General features: G+C 37.1%; 1 protein-coding gene and 1 long non-coding RNA gene across 10 annotated transcripts in view; one reads left to right on the top strand and one right to left on the bottom strand.

Moving 5' to 3' along the window:
- LOC147874453 (uncharacterized) overlaps positions 1–22,505 on the bottom strand; it is a 290,349-nt gene that overhangs the window by 242,836 nt on the left and 25,008 nt on the right. The window lies entirely within an intron of this gene.
- The window catches only part of pros (homeobox protein prospero), a 140,037-nt gene that overhangs the window by 111,361 nt on the left and 6,171 nt on the right, over positions 1–22,505 (top strand). For 6 of the 9 annotated variants that reach the window (XM_087344915.1, XM_087344918.1, XM_087344914.1 and 3 more), the window contains 2 exons: positions 1,184–1,341; positions 18,471–18,630. In XM_087344915.1, the coding sequence (XP_087201041.1) occupies positions 1,184–1,341; positions 18,471–18,630 (318 nt within the window). The remainder of the gene's footprint in view (positions 1–1,183; positions 1,342–18,470; positions 18,631–22,505) is intronic. The other 3 variants (XM_087344922.1, XM_087344919.1, XM_087344921.1) reach the window with 3 other exon arrangements.

Below are 22,505 nucleotides of genomic sequence, written 5' to 3'. Positions count from 1 at the left end.
TATACGAGGTTAGGTTGGCCTCAGAGTGGATCTGGACGCAGAGGCTAGAGGAAATATCCTCTGCCGCCGTCGGGGATCGAACGTAGTCCAGTCCATAAGCAGTCACTATACTGACTGAGCTACTCCGGTTCATGAATGATATACCTTTATTACAATCTGTCCCAATATATGCTTTCGGTTTCATACAGACACGTTTCATATCATTACGGAATACTCAGCTGTGCCCTTTGTGCAGATTACCTGCTGACAATAAAAATCTTTAAACCCGTTACAAGATTTTATTTATTTTTGGCTGTCCTGTACGTAAACAAGAATTTATTTACGAAAATTAGAATTTATATTTCTGAAAACAGCGTCTACTCTGTTCCCCGTAATTTTAATATCACGTGTCTTGCTTTATTTGTTCACGACAAAGCAAGCATGCTGTTTGAAAAGACAATAGGATTTAGATTAGGAATGTATACCTTGGTTCGTGTAGGGCTTGGTACTTAGGGGATTTCTTGTTTACTTTCCGCGTGGTCAACGAATAAGCAGCTTCCACCTTCTTTTGGAGACCAAGCGCTCTTTTCTATTTTTGCAGTCGTACTGCTTCTTATTTTCGACTCCTATTCTCGGCAGAAAATCCCTTTTGTTTGGACGCCTACTCGGTCTCCTTCTGCTTTGTCGTCCTGGTCACCTGGAAGCCTTATCGTAGTATTACAAACACGAAACTCTACATTTAAATGACAGATACTTGACCTTTCTAAGGCAATCTCATTTTGGTTTTAAAACAGCTTTAATTATCTTTGTGTTGTGGAAGTGAATCGTTTCTTTCGTGTATTAGAAAGCAGACAAATTACTATTTTACATTTATTGTATTTGATAAACAAAACTTTCAATTGAAAGTAAGGTCTTATGAAATGAAGTGCGTAACTGTACGCAATCAGATTTATAGGAAATTTCTAAAAACAATAAGCATTGGTGGATATATGTCATTTCAGTAATCTTTTCTTTCTTTCTTTCTTTCTTTCTTTCTTTCTTTCTTTCTTTCTTCTCTCTTTTTGATCAAGATACAGATACCAAGCTCTGGCGTCTTTCTAAGCTATACACACGGGTATGTTTAATCTTGCTTAGAGATGTTGATGCGCTTATGCAAGTGTTACCAGTGTTCCAATAATTGTATTTGTTTCCCTTAACTGGTCACCACTCCTCAACCCTCACTCCGATGCATCTGCGGAAAGCCAAGCTGATGTTCTTCTGGGTGCGCTACCCCAGTTCAGCCGTCCTCAAGATGTACTTCCCCGACATCAAGTTCAACAAGAACAATACCGCTCAGCTAGTCAAGTGGTTCTCCAACTTTCGGTAAGTGAACAATTTTTCAAATTTTAAGTTATTATCAGTGTACCGTGTAGAACGTAAGATCTCATTGCTTAGATGAAAAAGTAATCAGTTACAATGAGACCTTCGTAATTTTGGTTTTCTCCGCACATCCACGAAAATGTCGAGATACTACTTTTAAATATACCACGGCCGTCTGCTTTTAAATTGTTACTCATCACTCATGGTTATCTTCCAAACTCATTCAATGCTTTGTGGACTTAATTAAATTATGCTGTTGAAACTTAGACTGGGTCTGTAAGCTGTATGTAACTGCAGTGTTTTTGTAGTCTGTACACACACCTTTCTAATGTGTAATTTAATCAATATGATGGGTATTAGGCGAACACAGTAAACTGCGTATGAAATAACCTAGTTATTAAATTTACGTATTCATTTAAGTTTGACGAAAGTTGTCATGAGGAATATTTCACGAGATTCGATGAGCAGACATATGAAGTTGGCATATGAATTATATACAGATAAACGGCTTCAGTGCCACTAACTTTGTGCATCATACAGGCAGGCATCTACTATCAAAATGCCAAACAAAACTACACATGCAAATCTTCTAGTTTTGAAGAAGAAACTACTCATGGATTCCATATGTCTAACATACCTAAAACAAGCCAGAACCATTTATCATCATCATCATTATCATCGTAGCTTGGCATTTGATCATACTGTGCTACGAAACGCCCTGACCTCCTCGAACATCATATCACATACGCGGCTAACTTAACTACTCCCCAAGTCTATGTTATCGACAAATGAGGTCAGAGTAATAATAACTTGTGGTTAATCGTTTAAATGTTAGTAAAGATATGCCATTCCTCTCCCTGGCCCTTGGAAGTAACACATGCTACAGATCTATAGATAAATCGCATTTAACTATGAAAATGGAGACGGTAAGTTTTTCCGAAAAGTTTATCTAAACGGCGTTACAGCGCATAATAACAGCATCGTCATATTCACCGCCGTGATAACCTCATATCTCATAAGTCGCATTTAAATTATGGTTTAGAATTATCATCTCATTTTGCATTATTTTACAGTCTTCTAAACAGATTTATCCGGTTTCTGGTACACATTACCTTGAAGACAAACTGATCCATTCATAACTGGCAACTGACAATTTTCTTTTAATCATTACTCTGATTATTAAACTACAGCCCTCAAAATCTAACACGTGTAGGACTACTTTAACACGGGTGCATGTGAAATTAATTTAATAGTTTCAAGATTTGCTCCTGTCAAAGAAAATTATAAAACTTTTAGGTTATCAGGAGAGGAGAAAATGATAACTTTGTCCTATGGATTCAGGAAAACGTAGTCCATCCTTCCTTCACATGTCATTGCACAACATCCAGTCGCCATTTTGCCTTCCTATCTCTCTACATTTGATACGGAATTATTAAGTGGCGGAAAATACGAATAAAATAAGATGATAATTACAACGATATAAGCTTCTGAAAAATAGAGCTAGTATCAAAATTCACACCTAAATTTCGGTATTGTGATATTGCCTTACAGAAACTTTAACACAGTTAACTGTTAATGTTAGGAACCTAATTTTATAAACATTGTTCTGGTGACTTCACATAGTTTATTGTTATTACACGTATGTTGGAAACTGTAGTTTTCTTCAAATAAACCATGTGTGTATGTGTGTGTGTGTACAACAAACAGTATAGGATACAAATAGAGTGAAACTTTTAGAGGAAAAAGTACCCTTTATGATTGCAAGCATTGTTCTGTTATTTTGCTGCGTCGCTGCGGGGTTGGAGGGATGAAACTCTTTGTGCCTGCCCAGACCGCGTGTACGCCGCCGGAACCTGAGCGCACAGATTCCTACATGCATGCCACATATATACAATCAAATGTAATCCATGGTACACTCGAGGCAAATTCAAACTGAGGACTCGCTTTTCCTTGATTTTCACTCTAAATATATTTGAAAGCACGGCTGTCTTAAAGATAATTAATGCTATCACGAAACCATAGTTCCACTACACTTATGAAGTAAACTGGCTATTGTCTTTGAGTTAAATCTACTTTAAATTTTCAGGTGATTATCTGCTATTTCAGCACAGTATTTCACGTTAAAAATTATTAACGACAAGCGGGATCGAACTCAGAATCCCAAAACTGTGCACTAAATACTAGTTCAAAACATTCCGGATTTTATTCTGTCCGTTGTAAATGATCTTGAAAATAAAATCAGCAACAATCTTTAAACTATATTGACAGTCACTGGACACTGAAATAAACTCAAAAATCATGTATAAATCAGAGTGTCCCAAAAATATATATGCACATTATAACATGAAATATGCAGCTCCTCCGCGAAAGGTAAACACAGTCACTTTGAACTAAGTGTCAATTCTGACATATGTAATGGTTTAGTTTATTACAACGTCTTTATTTCATTCATTTGATGTGTGTATACATATTTTTGTGACACACTGTGTATCTCAGAAAGTGGACAATGTCCAACAAAATCGTGATGTAACGAATCAAGCAATATAACAAACATTGAGGCTATGGCTGGCGAAAGAGTTTGTTTATAGACAAATTTCAACCCAGCCTTGAAAAATGTGAAGATATGGCCATAATACAACAGCACACGCTTTTATATAAAATAATATAGTTACATAAAAATTAAAATCGCGTTACAAAACAAAAAAGTCACAGACAACAGGCGCAATGCGGTCACACAAAGTACAGTTTTTAAAAATCTAATTTTAGAATTCTTTATTGTTACGTTCTGAGCTGGATTCAATCCCTGATTTTAACTTCCTAACTCTGCTACTACAGGAGCCAATTACAGAGTCAGCACAAGAAGATGAAATATACAAAACAAAACAAATAAGCGAAAATAAAATCAAAGTAAATATTTATAATCAATCAAAACACTTTCTCTCACCTAGAAAGATTCCTCAAATGAGACAAAATATTAATAACAATGTCGTCTTATTTTTGTTTTTGTTTTTAGAATATTAAAATAATTTATTTTGGACCGAATAAGCTTCATTGACATTTTATCTTTATTATTAATTATAAGACTAAATTACTTATAGGATGACAACGTATATTCCTATTGGTAAAAGAAACTTCAATCTCCATGTTGGATTAAGATACGTGTTTGGTGTAGATTCTACAAATTAATTATTCTAAACCTTTAAAATTTTAAGTTTATAATTTTCCATTGTGTCAATGGTGAGATTCGCAAGAGCATACATGATGAAAACAGGAAATAGAGAGAGATTGATGACAACAGGGCAAAAAGACAGAGAGAAATACACGGAGATGCATCTCCACGGCGATTACAATAGACCTATACTAACAACACTGCTTCCTTATTCAATTTTTATTTCATGTAAATGCACTCTGTTTGTACGTAGGTAGGCAATGTACTAACAGTGCATACAGATACATCAATGTGAAAGTCGAGATTCGAACCTGAGGCCACAGAGAACGTCGGAATATGTCGTTAACGAACAAAGCAAATAATTAAATTCGTAGGCAATGCTACAACACAGCCATTTCACTCGGTATAAACCAACAACTAATTTGGGAAATAACAAGAAATAAATTCAGTGCTGCGAGAATTTCAACGATGCATGTTATGGTAATGTGATGGTGTATTTGTTTAAGCTACTTATTTTTACTTATATAATTGTACTTATTATCTGATCCAACTTGAGCAGTTCTCATGCCAGAATTGTTAGTAGAACATAATTCGATTTTAATCACCGGTCTTCCTTGATTGAAAGAAATACATGTCGAAAAAAAGAAGCGGTTTTTAAGTCTGTCCCAAAATTAGTCTTCAGAGATCGAGGAAAATCACGGAAACATCTCTCTGGTTAACTGGTTTCTCGTCAGAAATTTAAAATGAGTACTAGGCTTTTCATGTGTGTGAGTGTTTTTCCTTAATTTGTTAAAATAAAATGTAATAAATCTCAGAATATCTAGATTTATAAAATTTACTGACGTAAAATTTCCTTAGTTATGATATGTCAATTCCATATAATTTAAAGTAATTAACAGCTGTTAGGAGTTAGATCGAGGGGCAGCTTAGAGAGATTTTTTATTCGTAGTTTTTCATGGGACGAGGTGTACTCTAAACGCACTCATTCAGTAAACCCACATGATGATTAATTCCGTTTTTACAGCGGCCAAATATCAAATCAAGTCGATATAGTCATTTGGTTTAATGAAAATGCTACTACCAAAATTTATTAAGCCAATTTAGTTTTAAGTGTAGTTTCGTTAAGTTTCATCACGAATTGTCATTAGACGTGTTGATAACCACGAATAACGAACGTAGCTGAGTAGATTCTAACCTCGCCAATCGATAAATAAACTCTTATCGTTACGATTGTTAGTGGTTAACTTAGATAAGGATAACGCGTTCATTTTCAGGCGAACCTACGTAGTTCTGTGCGCAAATTGTACGTAACTGGTTGTTGTTATTCCTTCTTGGGCCCTTTGATCAGTTTGCTCCAGTTGGTACAAACAAAGCTGCGCCACCAGTCTTAGACATGCGCACCTGTTCAAATATCTTGAACCATGTGTTTTGTTGAGAATGTGACAACACATTGGCCTTGTATCAATATGCGACTGATGAAAATAGCATCATCAGTGGGTGTCTTAGTTTTCCAACAAGCAATTTACAGACATCAAAGTCAACCCTTGGAGTAAGTATCGAGACTAATCAGCAGTAACGGGTCTGACTTCAAGTTCTTTTGGAGTTCTGAGAAACCCCAGCCATATACAAAGAATAACAAATTTGTGAAAAACTTAGTTACTTAAAATACAGTTTAATTCAGTTTATATCCGGTCGTGAGTGACATCTATGGATTATAAGAACAGCAAACAGTACGTATCTTGATTCTAATATGAAACCTAATGATTTAAAGAAGTGGGCTTACTAGTCGGTTGATGAAGCTCACAAAATCCCGCTCTAATGCCACTTAATATACCGGAAATTAACCCGGGTTTTTATGGTTAGAAACCAACGTCTAACCATCTGAGCTATGGTACGACCTGTCACGTGAAACAGTGAAAATTAATTTTAGCAAGCGAATATATTTAAACATTTTTGTGCTGAGTTCTCTTCATTCAACTTTTTACATGCTTCCTTCTCCGTTCAGACGTTTACCTGTAGAATCCTATCACTTTCATTTTATTCTAGTTTAGATATCGGAATACACGTGTTTGTATGTAGTAGACTCAAATGAAATGAATTTGTTAAAACTGCTAATAATAACCGAATTGCTGTCAAGAAGTCTCACGCCACATCACGAATATTTAATTCTCATTATCAATAATTCATAACCTTCATCTTTCTTCAGTTTTTCGTCAAGCTACACCGCAATTACCTCGGCAACAAGTTAGACAATGAGAAAATGGGACAAGCCTCATCAGTAGCCCCTATGGCCTCCTTTCTACCTGGCACACCTGGGTACTCACTTTCCTTAGGAACAATAGTTATGCGGGTCTGGGACAGAGGGCTGCACCCAAGAGTCACTGTCACCACCCAGACACAGTCTTTCACATCGCCTTCAAAACGAGGCGGATACAGCCCATTTACAAAGTGGAACACGAGTAGCAAATATGCAAGCGAAAGAGCGCACCACCTATGGCCTTCGGTTATTACTATCATTATATTGCTGTTATTGTTATTGGTTATTTTTTGTTGCTGGTATCACGGTGTGGACTTTCGCTCCGATGGGAGAAGCACGAGACACCCGTATTAAAGCCACCATATGGAAGACTGCAACACGATGGGAGAGTGACACATGTTCCTCGTGTAAACTGGATTAAAAGTTATAAATCGTTCGGCTAAAATGTATTTATTAAAAATTCGTATTTTCTTGTTGGAAGAAATTAAAAATTACCGAATTTCAAACGTAAATTATATTTCTTTGACTTACAGTACTTCGAGTACTTGCTAAGTGCCATGATTTTGTCACATTCAAGCTTTCATTCAAAACTCTTGTAATATTACTGAAGACTTATCCTAAAAACATAGTTAGTTATAATCTATAATTTGATATGAAAAATTAATATCGATATAGACATTGTTTTCACCTAATATGACAAAGTTATAATCTCGCTTTTTGAGGGGGATCGAAATACGGTTATTCAAGCAGAAAATATAACAAATAATTATCCACTTTTGTAGTATTACAAAAATCTCGCACACAAACTAATAAAACATTACTTCCAGAAAATCATCAACTAAATATATTGTCAATTCATAAAGTAGCTCAAATTTCCTCAGACATTGCCTTGACTTTACGTCAAGGCAGTGACAAATCTCTGACATGCTATCGTACTTTTATGGATCTGACTAATCTCAGTTCACATACGCTTTCTCTCCACATAATTTTTATATCCGTTTGCCTTTAATGGGGTTAGATATTACATCACGCGTTTCCAGTCATCTTCAGGCCACTGAACTCCCTTGATGTTTTACTCAGCTAAAGAGCATGGGCAAGATAAGTCATCCATATCAGTTCCCCTGAATAAGCTGAGACAACTTTCTCACCCGCTACGATTATTCCATCACCTTAATGGCAAAACTATATACCCACAGGCTATTATTAAATTGTTACATTTCTTTCCGAAGTGGTTTTAAGCTAGGTAACACAAAACAGCCTGTGATAGAAACTGAATTTAAGATGTCGACAGCTATAACCTGTAAAATAAATTATTATCGAGTAACGTCGTGTATATCGAACACCACAGACGACAGACAATGTCTAACATAGACCTAATGGTCTCACTCTCAGCATGTCTCTAAACTCTGCTTTAAACACAAATTAATAAATCAGCATATAAACATCAAGTCAACACAAAATGTTGAGTAAAATTTCGTTATATACAGTGCCTACATGGTGGCGTGCCTTCTATCCAGGTGCTCTACAATAAAACTATATCATTTGTTGAATATCGTTAAGATACATTGAAAAAATGCGGTTAATAGATATGCGTGCAACATTTCAGTGTTGAGAACATGGACCGCAGGCTTCGTATAAATGACGTGTCAACATACAGGAAAGGAAGAATAAAAATACTGTCTCTTTCCTTTTAGTAAAAGTACCCAAGCGCCAAATTAATATTTTCTTTTCAGAAAATTCGTAAATTTCAACCTATCACAAACATTGTACAACATAAGGTTTTGTTAATTATTTTGTGCCTAGTTTTACACATCTCAATATAACATCCGGATTAAGATTTTTATTTTAATTGCTTTCTTCATGACGTCAATTTGTATCATCAAACGTGGCTGTTATATCCTTCTGCCTAAAACAAAATGGAACACATAGATAATAAACAGCCTTGCGAGTACATAAAATATTGAGTCGTGAGTTGTGCCCACGGTTGAAGAGATTCCAAGTCTTGATAACCTGCACAGTTTTTTGGGCTATACGGATGGAGGGGGTGTTGCTAATGACTGATAGAACGTGTACAGGCCTACGTGGTGTATCACAAAGCAAGCTAGAGGAGGAGTCGGTGAGGAGGTATAAAGGGCAGTTAGGCCGTATGTCCGTCGAATCCACGTTCTTCGTTCGTTGCATGTCGGAAACAGTCCATTTCCTCAACACTGGAGCAGCGCGATGCATGCAACATGTTCCATTAGCGGCCAACTAACACGACCATAGAGACGCGCGCGCGCGCACAAACAAACGCCCTAAAAATTACGCAGCGAATAGCCGATTTTCAAATCCGTCGCCAATATCCCGCAATGAATGATATAATGAGGGCACTGTGACTATAATAGAAAAAGTAATTATGGCTGTGTAGCAGCAGTTCCTTCTCTAAAGTTGTCATTCTTTCGTTCCCTATCAATCTTTATCTGTCATTAGGACAACGTATCTTACACCGCAAATGCGATCCAATTTCTTCTACACAGTCCTGTAAGGAACAGATCCAGTACGATGAGAAAGCGACAACTTCAATTCGCATTATAAAATATCACACGCACTTGGGTTCATGCTCAGGTATCATCCAGTTCTGCAAGTTATCCCAATCCTTCAATTTTGAAATTGGAAGTTCCATTGCAAAGTTCGTGGTGGTTCCTTCAGGCCACTATTATTGTTATGGTTACAGAAATAGTTGTAGTTAAAAACGCGAAGTTTAAGTCCGTGAAGAAACAAATTAGATTCTTTGTTTTTATCGTTTTCTTTGGCGCTGCTTTACAATTTTAAACTTGATCATTTCTAAATCCTATTCAGACACAGTAACTGCTCCTGCCCACGGCACGACCACTGAGTTTATTCCATAGGAAATAAAACCACGAAAGGATATTCACATTACAAACTAAATTAAGATCTCCGCTCCCGCTTGTAGTAGTGTTCGAGTACGCTTTGGCCTCACCCGAATCGCCATTCATCAAACATTAAACCGAAAATTTTGTCCAGAGTTATAAGTGATATATGCTACTAATGCGCTAACATAACCCACAGTGCATACAATGCGGTGTGTGTGCCTCACGTCCCCTTCATTCTTGATGCAGTGAGAACGCACATTTTCAAATCACGCCTGAATTACGCACGCCATCTTACATCCGAAACTGTTAGGTGACAACCGCTGTGCGTGTTCGCTGATTTGAAACTTTTATAAGATCTACAAGTGGTGTGGACATAAAATCATAATCAGAAATCAAAAACTGGTATACGATTGGACATGTAAGTGTGTACACGAGGGGAAATTATAACTAGCGTCGGTTTATTATCCCACCTCTCGATATACACTGTGATGAAATTGAAAATTACAATTCTTTATTCGTTGGTTTGATAGTACACAGCACGATAACTATAAGAAATTAGCGAATCAGGTCTTACATGTTCCGGGGATTAATTCAGAGATTAGACAAGCCTACAGTAACGACGCTTACTTTATTCGAACGGGAAAAAAATTATGCAGGTGAAGGAGAACAGAATCTACTGGAACAATGATGACTACGCTGGTGAAAAAAAATTGAAAGACTCTGGAGTGGATATGATTTATCCGTGTGTCTGGTTATTACGTCTTGAACACGTATAAATAAAACTCAACACACTTTCAACCCTCACACCAGCTGTAGACGAAAGATCAGTATCATGCTCCGGCCATTTTATCCTCGTGGAAATTGCTTGTGATTCATATAGAAGGCTAAACGACTCTAGATTTCCTGTTTGCGTTGACGACTAGAAAAATTCCCCAAAGCACCAGTACGTGGTCTGTGTGAAATGAGAGGCATGCAAACCTCAGACAGGAGATCCGTAACTGAAGTACACCTATCAGTTCCTGGACATGAGGCCCATGTGTTGATGACAAGGTTACATCTGAGCAAACTGTAGAAACGAAGGCCAAGGGAATTAAGGTTACGAGGATCTAATTCTACACATGGGCCGTGACACAGTAATATGATACAAAAACACTGACCTTCTTCGTTCACTGAAGTTTTTTCTAGACTGAAATTTATGCGGAATTAAGATCTTAAAGTGATTGTACTCTTGCAGCGAAAGAAACCGCCGTGATCATGCGGCATCTTCTCCGACTCGTTTGTAAGGCGTGTAGCCGAAACATTCCCTTGCAGGGGTAACGCATTTTATAATTCACATTTTACCGAGTGCACTTTCTTCTTAACCGAAAATTTATACTTAAACTCTGTTCAGCAAGGTTAATATATATAAGCAAGCTTCCAAAACTACCGACAATTGTAATCAGAAGATTTTCACCGGCTTGCAGAATTTGAGGTTTTCAAGGGGCTGACTGAGACTGACTCTTTTACCAGACTAAACGCACGGCGCAAATACCATGTTAACATAGGCTTTCAGGATAATGTTTAATAGCTGAAGAAAAGTTTATTGTTAATTTTTGTAATGTACACCGTCAAACCGTTCTGATCACACCACATGACAGAAGAGATTAAAATGAACTGCAAAAGAATAAACACAAAAGAGAAGTGTTGATAATGAAACCGCTCTCGATAGTTTTGTGAAGCGAGCTTTTAAACGTTATGAAGCCATCAACAATTCTTGTCAACATGCGGCCACATCTGCAAGTCTCAATGGTTCTCGCCATATGTATAACAAACAGATGAATATAGACGTAGCTGTAGATAGCTTACGCGCTTTGAAATAATGAATAGCAATTATGGTAGGTTAAGAATCACGATTACACCCCATACGTAAGGAGGCAAGAAGAGAAGGCGGGTTACGGGGGTGGGTGATGGTGTTGGCTTGTCGAGAAAGGGTTACTGGCTGGCAGTGATGGGGAAAAAGGAGGTTGCGGAGAACAAGGTGGTGGAGGAAGGGGAAGGGGAGAGAGAGAGAGAGAGAGAGACGGAGACTCTCGGAGGACAGGGGAACGAATAAAAAAAGGCATGTTCTCTAATTAGAGCCAAGACCGTAATTAAGTAATTTTTAATTAAGTGACTCCTGACTTAGTAATTCTACTGTATGGAGGGAAAAGAGATGGCTCAATTCCACACGGGACATGCGCTCTCTTTCTCTCGTAGTCCGTTTCGACGTCCTCAAATGTTTTAGGCTATTCTCTTCGCGTAGTTATTTCTGTGTCTGCAAAGACAGGCAGGCGGTTAGGCTAGCGACATCGCAAGTTAGCAGGCAAACCGAGAGGACAGAATGCGATAGCATTTGCTCTAGTTCATTCTGAAAGAAGGAAAGAATGTTTATTTAACTTTTTCATCTCTGAAATACCCTTAACCAGCTTACACTTCTTCACCCTTGTGTACAGACAAATGTGTATGTGCATTACCTCTGTATAGGCAACATAATGCGCACATGAGAGCAAATATAATAAAATGGAATAAAATAAAACTCTTTGGTGTTTCTGTGATGGATGACAAAAGTCTGTTGAAATATCGCGGATCTGACAAATGTCGGCCTATACTGGAAAAGGCTGATAACATTTTTAAATGAGAGCTAATTAGTTTCGTAATAAATTAAGCTGTAAATTAAAGATTTTTAAAATTAAAATTAGTCTGTATGTGTTCTCATGGCATTAGCAGACTTCTAATTACTAGTAACAGCGATGTAAGTAAATTTATGAACATTTTACAAACCACTGCTCTTCTGCAGTCGGTGTATCATTAACTGTCATCTGCAGTGACCATTCCTGAATGCAAAGCGCGCAATATAAATCCTTTATGATGTTTCATTTACACAGATCTTACTAAAAATAAAACATCTTTTCTTGTATGAATTTGTAAAGAGCGCGTCTACAAAGGATTTGACCCTTTCTTGTAAAACAGTTAATAAGACGGAAACAAAAGGTGAATACGTCATATTTGAGGTGCTCGTGGGCTCTCAGTCCTTAAGATGGAGACAGTATGCTTGTCCGAAACGTCGATATCTATCTAGAAGTTCTCATTACGTTACAGTACAGAATACCAACATCGAAAAAAGGCGCATGAAATCTCATTTCATAAAAACGTGTAGTTAGGATCTATAAATGTTGTTTTAAAAAATGTCTTCTTAGTGTGTATTTAACGACTTAGATGAACAGGTTTTTTCGAACATTAAAGCATTACCTCTGCCTCTGAAAGGTGATTATTTTTCACACTAGTTTTTCTAACGTGCAGGGTTTAAGAACAAATATATTAAAACTAATCAGATGAAATAAATTCCATAAAATTAAGATTGCTGTCTTCTGGGTTCAGAGCGATATGGAGACAGCAAGAACTTCTGAAACGTTGGTAAACCTCTACCAGACTACACGGCGCTGTAACTAAGAAGACAAGCATCTTCAGACCCATCGCCGTGAGAATCAAAACCTGCTGAAGTCCATAAAAGTTCGCGCCAATAATTATGTTCTCCAAAGAGATAATTTAACATCAATGCCAACACAAGTCAACACTGCGCATGTGCGCATGTATGACGTGACTGCAGATGAGCTTTCTTTTTCCTTCACTTTTCCTTCAGAGTTGGTACTTGCCACAAATGTAGTCGTCCGAGTGACCGACTGACATCCAACTTGTAATTACTCCTTTCGTTTCATTATCCCCCTCGCCATTTCTTCATTTACTGTTCAATCTCACGCTATTATACGCCAGACTCAACCAAACAGATTTGTGCGTATTATCTATCACCTGTGTGCACGGAATGCCTAATGTGCTATCGTCCTTGCTGAAACCAAGTCATGTCAAGAAATCAGTTCAGTTTAATTCCTGCCAATAAAACACATATTTCTTTTCCCAATGAGATTTCATATCTGAAATCTTCGGAAATTTTCATGCGTGTCTTCTATGGCCTTCTAGTAGCACTGAATTCAAGAATGAATATACAGTAATCAGAGAGTCAGTTGCAGTAAAGTCAAGCTAATCAGTTTCATTAGCCTAATTACCTAATGCACTGTACGACAGTGTTCTCGCATCACTCGAAAACGCCTTCTTTCTCGGAAAACTCAGGTGACCTTTTATGGAACCAGCAGTACACGACGGTGTCGTTAAAAACTGCTATCTCTCTTATTCATTACCGGTTTATACACACCCGCCAAAGAGTTTACGGTATTACCTCGGCAGTGTTCCGTTTTGGATACATAACTAACACGTCTCTACAGACATACGAATACTGTCTTCTGTGTTTTACGTTTTCTCACATAATTATCACTGCAATTGGCCAGTGTGAGGGTAAATACGAATAAGTCCTAAAATTTCAGGAAACGAAAAACATTAATAAAGATATTTTAGGTCAGAGTAAATATTGAATGTCCCAAAAAGATGTATACACACGCTCGATAAAGGAAATAAAGACATTTTAATAAACTAAATCATTATATATGCCAACATTCTAGTGTAGTTGGTCGTGGCACAGTTGACAGCGGCCACCAACTGAATTACAAGCGGCCACCGTATTACACTGTGTATACATTTTCTTGGGGGCACCTGTACACCAGAAACAACAAAGCAACCCAATACAATGGATTAACCCTTTGAAGCCGAATATCACAGCAAAGAAAATCTAAGGCGTAACCATTACAACTATTAACTTTTTAATTTTTTTTTTTTTTTGGGGGGGGGAAATACTCACTGATTTTTCTGAGAAATATGTGTAAGCTATAAAAATACTATGTGGCAAAATGCAAGTTTAATTAATGTTAAAGCAGATGGTACATAAAGATACCAGTAAGCTTTAAATTTTTAAATATGCCTGATCCTGAGGCACAGGTTTCGCCCTTATATTCCATACAAAATTTTGAAACACTTTTTTATTTCCACTTTTAACTGATTCATCTTAAGAGAACTGATCAAATTAGAAAAGCTATTATTGATTAATACTAAAAGAAATGAAAGAAAAACTGCGTAAAATGAATCAGGTTAGCTGAGATGCAAAATAAGGATATAAAAGAGGCAGACGTTTGAAATTTAAGTGGGAATTTCAGTAAGTACAGAGATAACAAGAAACTACATATAAACGCCTTACTTTGTCATGTAAATGACGTAATTTAATTCTGTAATGTAAATGTTTCGTTACAATATTTTATTTCTTTGTTTTTATAAAGTGATTAATGAATAATGCCACTGGGATTGACTTGTGTTATTATAACGTCAGGTTGTGTGTTGTAAAAAGTTGAACACACTGTAGGTTATATACACATAACTTTCATATTTTAGAAGGATTTCTCATTCGGATCCACACAACTACTGGGCTTATATAACAAAGATTTTTTGTTGGAAGTACAATTAAATAATATAGCCTCACAGACTGGATGAGTTTTCATTGTAAATACACATTTAAGATGCCAATTATACAAATCAGTTTCCACACCTTTCAACATATATGAATACTCAGAGTTAGCTGTAGTTTGGGTTTTAACACGAAGGTAGAAATAAAAACGACATTCGGAATTTATTTGGTGCATCGATTCGTGTTACTTGAAGTTAGAATGGGGGGGATTCATCCCAGTTGATAGAACGTCAACAAAGAGTGAAGGGGTGTGCCTTCAATTAGCTCTTGCATCGCGTCCCCAACAGAAAACACATAACGAGATGTGGTTCAAACGAAGTATTGCACCTTACACACTTGTAGAAAAGTAAGCATTTGTCGATTAGATCAGTAAATAATGACGTATCTACTATCACACTAAATATAAATCAAAATCTGTTTTGACTGAAAAGTTCACAAGCGAAGAATGTACTTTCGTTTAAACAGCACACTTCTGTTTAGTCGTTAGCTAATTTTTCTGCCGTTATCGAAAAAAGGACTGTAACTCATTATTAACTTGTGCTTCAGTAATTTGCTGTGACGTGATGCTACTTCTGCGAGTGGCTTCTCTAGCGACGCAGACGTGAACAGTCTGGATGTGTCTTTAGTAGAGTCACTGATGCTGTTCTAGGTGCTCATGTCAAGAGCCCCAATTAGGGCCTAAATGGGAGCAGGCGCCCCGCATTTCGACGGTTCTTCGCCTCCCTTTTCGAGTATTGTACAAACAGGCCAAGTTACAGTGAGGTACGCTCACTGCAAGAGCGTAGATTTTACTTACGATTTTTACAGAGGTTGTACGTTTAACACGAATTTCTGTGTCCATATCAGTGATGTCGCCTTACTCTTGACCTTACAAAATTGAGTTCTAATCTCAGGTGATAAAACTCCTAATTAAAGGATATGTAGCAACGAAAACACAAAACAGACTTTTTATACGATAGTAATAAACTAATTCCGTCTTATAGTATAATAAAGAACGTACCACGACGAAAATTTCAACCCTCATGCTCTAAAGTATAGAACTAAAATAACAGGATAAGATGTGCCAGCTACACGTACACATGTTTCAAATCACTTTTCCCCATGTTCTCCAGAATTAAAAACCTTCTGACGCACTTGGATATTTATTTAACGATACTTTCCTAATTGTGTAGGTTAAATGTTAAGGGCAATCTCGAATGATGGACTGGGATACTATTACATCAAGCAGTTGTAGCTTATTTTAAGTTACTGCCTACGTCTACCTAGATGGACTGAGGAAGATAATGAAAAACTTGTTACTAAACCTATCGTCGGATAAAGAATAAAACATGGCACATCTCCAGCAACAAGCGTGAGTAATAATCACCTTGCTCTGACGTTCACTGTAACCGAATGTTAGACAAAGCATCTCAGATATTGATAAAGCCTAATCACCAACGTATCAAAGGACGCATAGATAGTTGTTACATGCCATAAGTCAGTTGAGATCCAGATTAAGGTGAACATAAACACTGTGCATGTCTTGCTATATTTATCTTCGATCACAAACTGATACACGTAACTGAAATGGCAAGGAAATGTTCCTTGTCCCTTGTAATTGGTCGCATACGGCAGTCCGCCTTCAAGTTCTACTTTGCTTACCACACTCTTAAAAATTTGCGTTGCTTTGTTTCCTACTGATGACATTACAGCTTCGTACCATTAATTTCACGGCGCTAATTGGTTACGACTAATTAATAGGGAAATAGCTAATTATGGCTTTCTGAATTACTCAAAGGAAAAGTCAAAAGAAAATGTGAGAGAAGGGAATTTAATTCAGAAGTAACTGTTTCTGTCAGTGTGTTGGGACATTAGCAACAAGATTCAATGGAAAAGCCAAACGAATCTTGGAATAGACGGGAACTAGTAGGCATAAGAAGAGAAAGGAAACGGGCATTTGGAGGGTGTAGGGGGGGGGGGAGGAGCAGAAGAGTGCACAAACAAGAGGACCAGTGAGGTGAGCAGACTGCGCAACCAACAACGTGGAACCAATCTTACAAATTACTCGGTTTGTTGAAGTTACGACATTTGTGGACGAGGATGCAACTTAGAGACGCCCCCGCTATTTTTAACATTACTCTCTTTTTTTACATTCAGACTACTCCAGTATCTAATGCGCCTTCCAAGTGTCATTTCCCTTCGTTGTTAGCTTTTATTTTTCAACCTTGGAATTAGGCCTTAAAGTTCCAATTTGGTCTCAACTCGTCATTCCTGTTTGAAAAGAATTCCTCATGAAAGGTCTTGCATGTGTATACATCCATCACTGCATTGTTCTACTGTTTTTGCTTCAGATCTTACGACTTATAAGAGTCACAATTCTCCATATCTAGGAATTACATAGCTGCATAGAACGAGTTATATACGAGTATGAACCTGCTACCTGTCAACATATTACGTATAAATCGTCATTATTGTCTCTACGTTTACAAACACACGCATACATTTCGTCTTGTTAAAACCAGAGTAGCATGTCCTGTACGTATTGTACAGAGTGATGCAAAAGTCCCTCTCCGTATACCCGTAAGGACAAGCCTCGGTGGTACACGTGACTGTATGCCCACCTACAGCACTTCTTCTAACTCGTAACGGACACTAGATTCACGATGAAGAATACATGTGTACTTACAGGCGAACAGGGACTTTTGAATCACTCTGTATAAAAGACAGTTTGGGGTCGTGAGTGGGTGTTTTCTTCCGCACACATAAAATATATTTAAATGGACACGAACATCGAGAAAAAAACGATGAAATTACGTAAGTCAGGGATTATACTTTTCAATGTTGTTCTCTGGTATTTGTCACACACAAACTGTTTTAGATTTATATTGCAGAGCCCATAATTTTTTCCAATAATTTATTTAGAAACGCTTTCAGTATCTCAGACTACATAGCGTCGAATGAGAGGATAATAGTGAATAATGAATTAGAAAGGATGTGGAAGGAAGCGGTCGTCAGAGTCCATACTAAATCAGCTCTTACCCGTGTGTGTTTGTGACATACATTTAAATATTTACTGAGATGTGGAACGTTTGGGAAAATAAAAGTACGTAAGAGAAAAGGGAAGTTAAGAATGACGATAGACCATACAAATGAAAGGAATGTAAAAAATAATATTTCAGAAAGAAGGAAAGGCGTCAGAGAAGCAACAACCAAGAAAACGTAACGTGTCGATGTTGGCCCCGGTTGTAAGGCCGTGTTGTGCTTGTAGTATATACCAACATTTCGGAGAAATATACTGCCTCCAGCCCTGAAAATGGAGTAAGTGCGTTCGTCCGAAACGATGTTATCTACTTTGAAGTGCACGAGACGTACATCGACATCACTTCCGTGAGAATCCCAAATTTCATGTTTGACGTATTTGTTGTGTTTCAGAGAGTTCTACTACATCCAGATGGAGAAGTACGCAAGGCAGGCGGTCAGCGAAGGCGTCAAGAACGCAGAAGACCTTCATGTGAGCGGCGATTCAGAGATATACAGGGTGCTCAACCTTCATTACAACAGGAACAACCACATAGAGGTATGGGGTCCACAGGTGCGAGCTCTTCCTACCTACACTAGCTTCTATTCTCAAGCTCAGTAGTGTCTTGCTTCCACGGGCGGAGCGTTTTTGTTAATCGTGTTAGCCGTGTGAACCCGGCTAACACTTTGAAAAACAAAAAATAATAACCCTTCTGTCTACCTTTCGTGGCTTAGTGGCAATCTGATAAAAAGCATCGTTAGCGAGGCGGTATTATGCTAGCCGCGAGCGTAAGCCTCTGATATCTTGCTAACAAAGCTTGTTTGGCTATGAACCATAAAAGGTAGACGGAGAGAGTTATTTTTCGTTTCTTCAATGTGTTAGCCGGGCTAACACCATTAACATAAACGCTCCACTCTCGCTGCTCCCCTCTCCATGGCCTTATACAGTGAAATTATTATTGAACACATTAAAATTACTTACAATCAATTTTGAATAATATTTCCAGAATATTTAAATTATATATTTAATCTAGATCAATTTTTGAATATAATGTCCTATTACAATTTTTAATCTTGAGGCAGATATTTTATATCTGACCAATAATTTAAATCAAAACGCATTAGAAGAAGAAATATTGATCCTAACTTGGCTGAGGTTTGCATATTTAAAGTAGGCTACATTAGCCACGATTGAACAGGGCAAATATAAGAAGCCCAAGTTATTCAAAATGTTATATCTTTTGAATATGACCACTTATTTCATATCCGAAAACTCTCATTAGACTACATTTAATCATTAAACACGGTGATGCGTACGATGGCGTAAACATTTCAGTCAAGATAGTTGAACACAGTGACCTTAGCGTGTTGAGACTAGGTGTAAGAATAAAATTCCTGCAATTGCTGGAGTCGCCAAATGTCTCCACCTATTTCCGGATTAAGGCAAATCGTTTCACCTGCCACCACCACAGTTCAGAGGGAATTTTGTGGTAAACACGTGTGAAAAGGACATGTGAATACTCAGCGATCGATGTGCACATCATTCAAAACAGCTCAGTGATCGTGCACAGTGGTCCATGAAACATGTAATTTTAAAGATCACTGAATGATAACATGGGCGTTGAACTCCTGAAGCAGTTTGCTTCCTATTCAAAAAGTGTTTTTACACAACTGTTTATGAAAATTCAAATTAATATTAACAGTACCTATACATTTAAATGCTAATTGTATTTTAGTTATCCAATTAATTCTTTATATTTTAAACAGTATAGAACATGGTCTATTGATAATATTCAGCCGTGCTTTGCGGGTAATAGGCAGTTTCTTCCATAACTTCAGTGTGCCCCTCCGTGTACAAAATATTTAACTCTGGTGATACATCTAATGTTATGGATAATTTTGCATAATAAACTTATTATTCGGTGTTACTAAACGCACAAAAGCATTTAGTAGTTATCGGACTAAAATTTGGTTATACTTAATCTGAACACTACATCACTAAATACTAAGGATGAATTCCAGTTTTTATATTGTTCAGCACCACATCTGATTGTCATTACAAATGTAATTATAAATTGCTAAAAATAAAATTTCCGGCTTCAGAAATGTTTAACGAAGTCAGACTGGCGATATAGACAGGTCACTTGTCTCACTCGAGTGAGAATCGATGGAAAAGAGTTTATATTTGTAAAGTCATATCAAATCAATTGATTTTATTTAACTTAGTACAGAAATTTATTTGTGCGGAGATGTAATTTAGTGCTGAAGATGGAACCGATATTTTCCTCTGAAACTTTCGTATCTACCTAGAAATCCACGTGATGTTACAACCCACAAGTCGAGCTTACAAATATAGGACCTACGGTTATTCTGAATAATTACTACATTCCTACATGTATGTAAATGAAGTATTTAGTTTCAAAAGTAAGACATATTAATAGAACGAAACATAGCATGGGGTCGTCTAGTCTAAAATAGACACAATGAATTCTCCTTGCGTACAATAACTTCCCACATAAAACGTACTTCCCTTTTTATACATACAGTTAATGGTTCATATGCTTCATTGGCGTTTTAATAGTCAAATATTTCTAATTGTGCTAATTTATAATTTGCATATGTAAGTCGATTTCAGTCCAAAGCACATCTAACCATCACTCGTAAATTCTTCAGTAACTTTGCTTCATTCCTCTCGTCTTAAGTTAAAGTCACAGTCTACGGCGTTGGGGTTCTATGTAACATTCTGGCAGCACGCCTAGTTTCATTTCAGAGAATAATTTATTGTTCTATTTACATTACATTTCTTTATAATCATGCCATTACTTATTCTTCTGCCTTCTTCTTTTACTTCTTTTCTCTGCCTGTCTCATTAATCTTATTGGTGATGAGAATGCATTTCGCTGAGGCGCATTTAATAAAGCAAATTCGTGCATTTCTGTCATGGCCTGCATGCTTAAGTATGTTGTTACATTATCCGTCAATAACAGGGTACTTAAGACCTAAGAGAGATGAAATTACTGGATAGTGAAGAAAATTGCATGATCAAGAGCTCCACAATTTGTACTCTTTACCAAATATTATTGGCATGATAGAATCAAGTAAAATGTGAAGGGTGGAGCATGTAGCGCGCATGGGAGAGAAAATAAATATGTACACACTTTTGGAGGGAAGTCTTGAAGGCGTTAATGGGAATATAACATTAAAATATGTCTTAAGGAAATAGGGTTTCGGTAGATGCGGATTGGATTCGTATGACTCGAGATGGGGATCTCGGTGGGCTTTTGTGATCATGGTAATGAACGTTCGGGTTTCGTAAAAGGCGGAGAACTTATTGACTATATGAGCGTCCTATTACCTTCTCAACAAGGACTCTACTCCAAGGAGTTAGTTAGATACAGCCATTCTTATATGATTCTGAATTAAATGTGCAGTTCTTATTTTAAGTAAGTCACATAAAAGAGACTTCTGTTCGTCACCTTGCATGCCGTTAATAAAACGCTCATTCGGTTGCTTACCGACAGTATGTCCTGCATTCTCAGTGTAATTACTGCAAGTAGTCTAAGTTCAATTCAGTTCAGATCGATACGCAATTCCAGGGTTGTCGTTTTCCAGTTGGTTAGTCGCGAATTAACGCCCCTTGGCTATTGTCAGATGTTGACAGTGACAAAAAGCCTTATGTTTTATACATGTCGTCAGATTCTCATATTTTAGCTTTCTTCCAAGGCAATTATGTTACCGTGTATTGCATTTTACAGCGTTCAATGGATTCATCCAAAAAAGGATATGCAGACATTTCTGCAGGGAGCTTATTATTTGAAAGTTATGTACCGCAAATTTCTTTACCTGAAGCTGTGTTTTTTCTGAACGAAAACAACTTCACGTTTTTTTTAAAAAACACCAGGCTCTTTGTTTCCATTACTGGCATTTAAATACTGTAATCTACATTAGCTAAATTACATTTTGAACAGTTAAGTTGAGCGGTGCGAACTAAAATGTAGTAACATTTGTTTTATAATATACATTTTACCCCACTAACTCTTGTATTCCAAATACTTTTGGTATAATTATGAATACATTTTACGCAATTTAAATAAATTGTTAAAAAAATTATTTATAAGTGTTACGACTGAAAACAATAAAACGTTTTCTCACGCTATATTTCATATAACTGAAAGGGGCAAATCACATTTTAACCTGATACAGATGTGATTTTCTTTCTGACATCCGGTTTTCAGCCTCTAAACGGTTTAGTATCTACACTTCTCACATGTGTAAATCAACGACACATTCCAGGACATAATCGTTTCGACCCCAGCAGTTTTAGTTAAAACGCCCCCCACACAATATGATCACGCACATGAATGTACTCAGTGACGTCATAACACAGCGCCTCCAATTGATAACTGTGTCGCTATCAGAGGTGATGCATTCGAACTAAATCCAGCAGGC

The sequence above is a fragment of the Zootermopsis nevadensis genome, unplaced genomic scaffold (assembly GCF_977971745.1).
Source record: "Zootermopsis nevadensis isolate Lab colony 2312 unplaced genomic scaffold, Znev_1.0 Znev_ptg000008l, whole genome shotgun sequence".
NCBI classification, from domain to species: Eukaryota; Metazoa; Arthropoda; class Insecta; order Blattodea; family Termopsidae; genus Zootermopsis; species Zootermopsis nevadensis.
The sequence above is the reverse complement of the archived record's forward strand: the minus strand, read 5'-3'. Positions and strand labels throughout refer to the sequence as shown.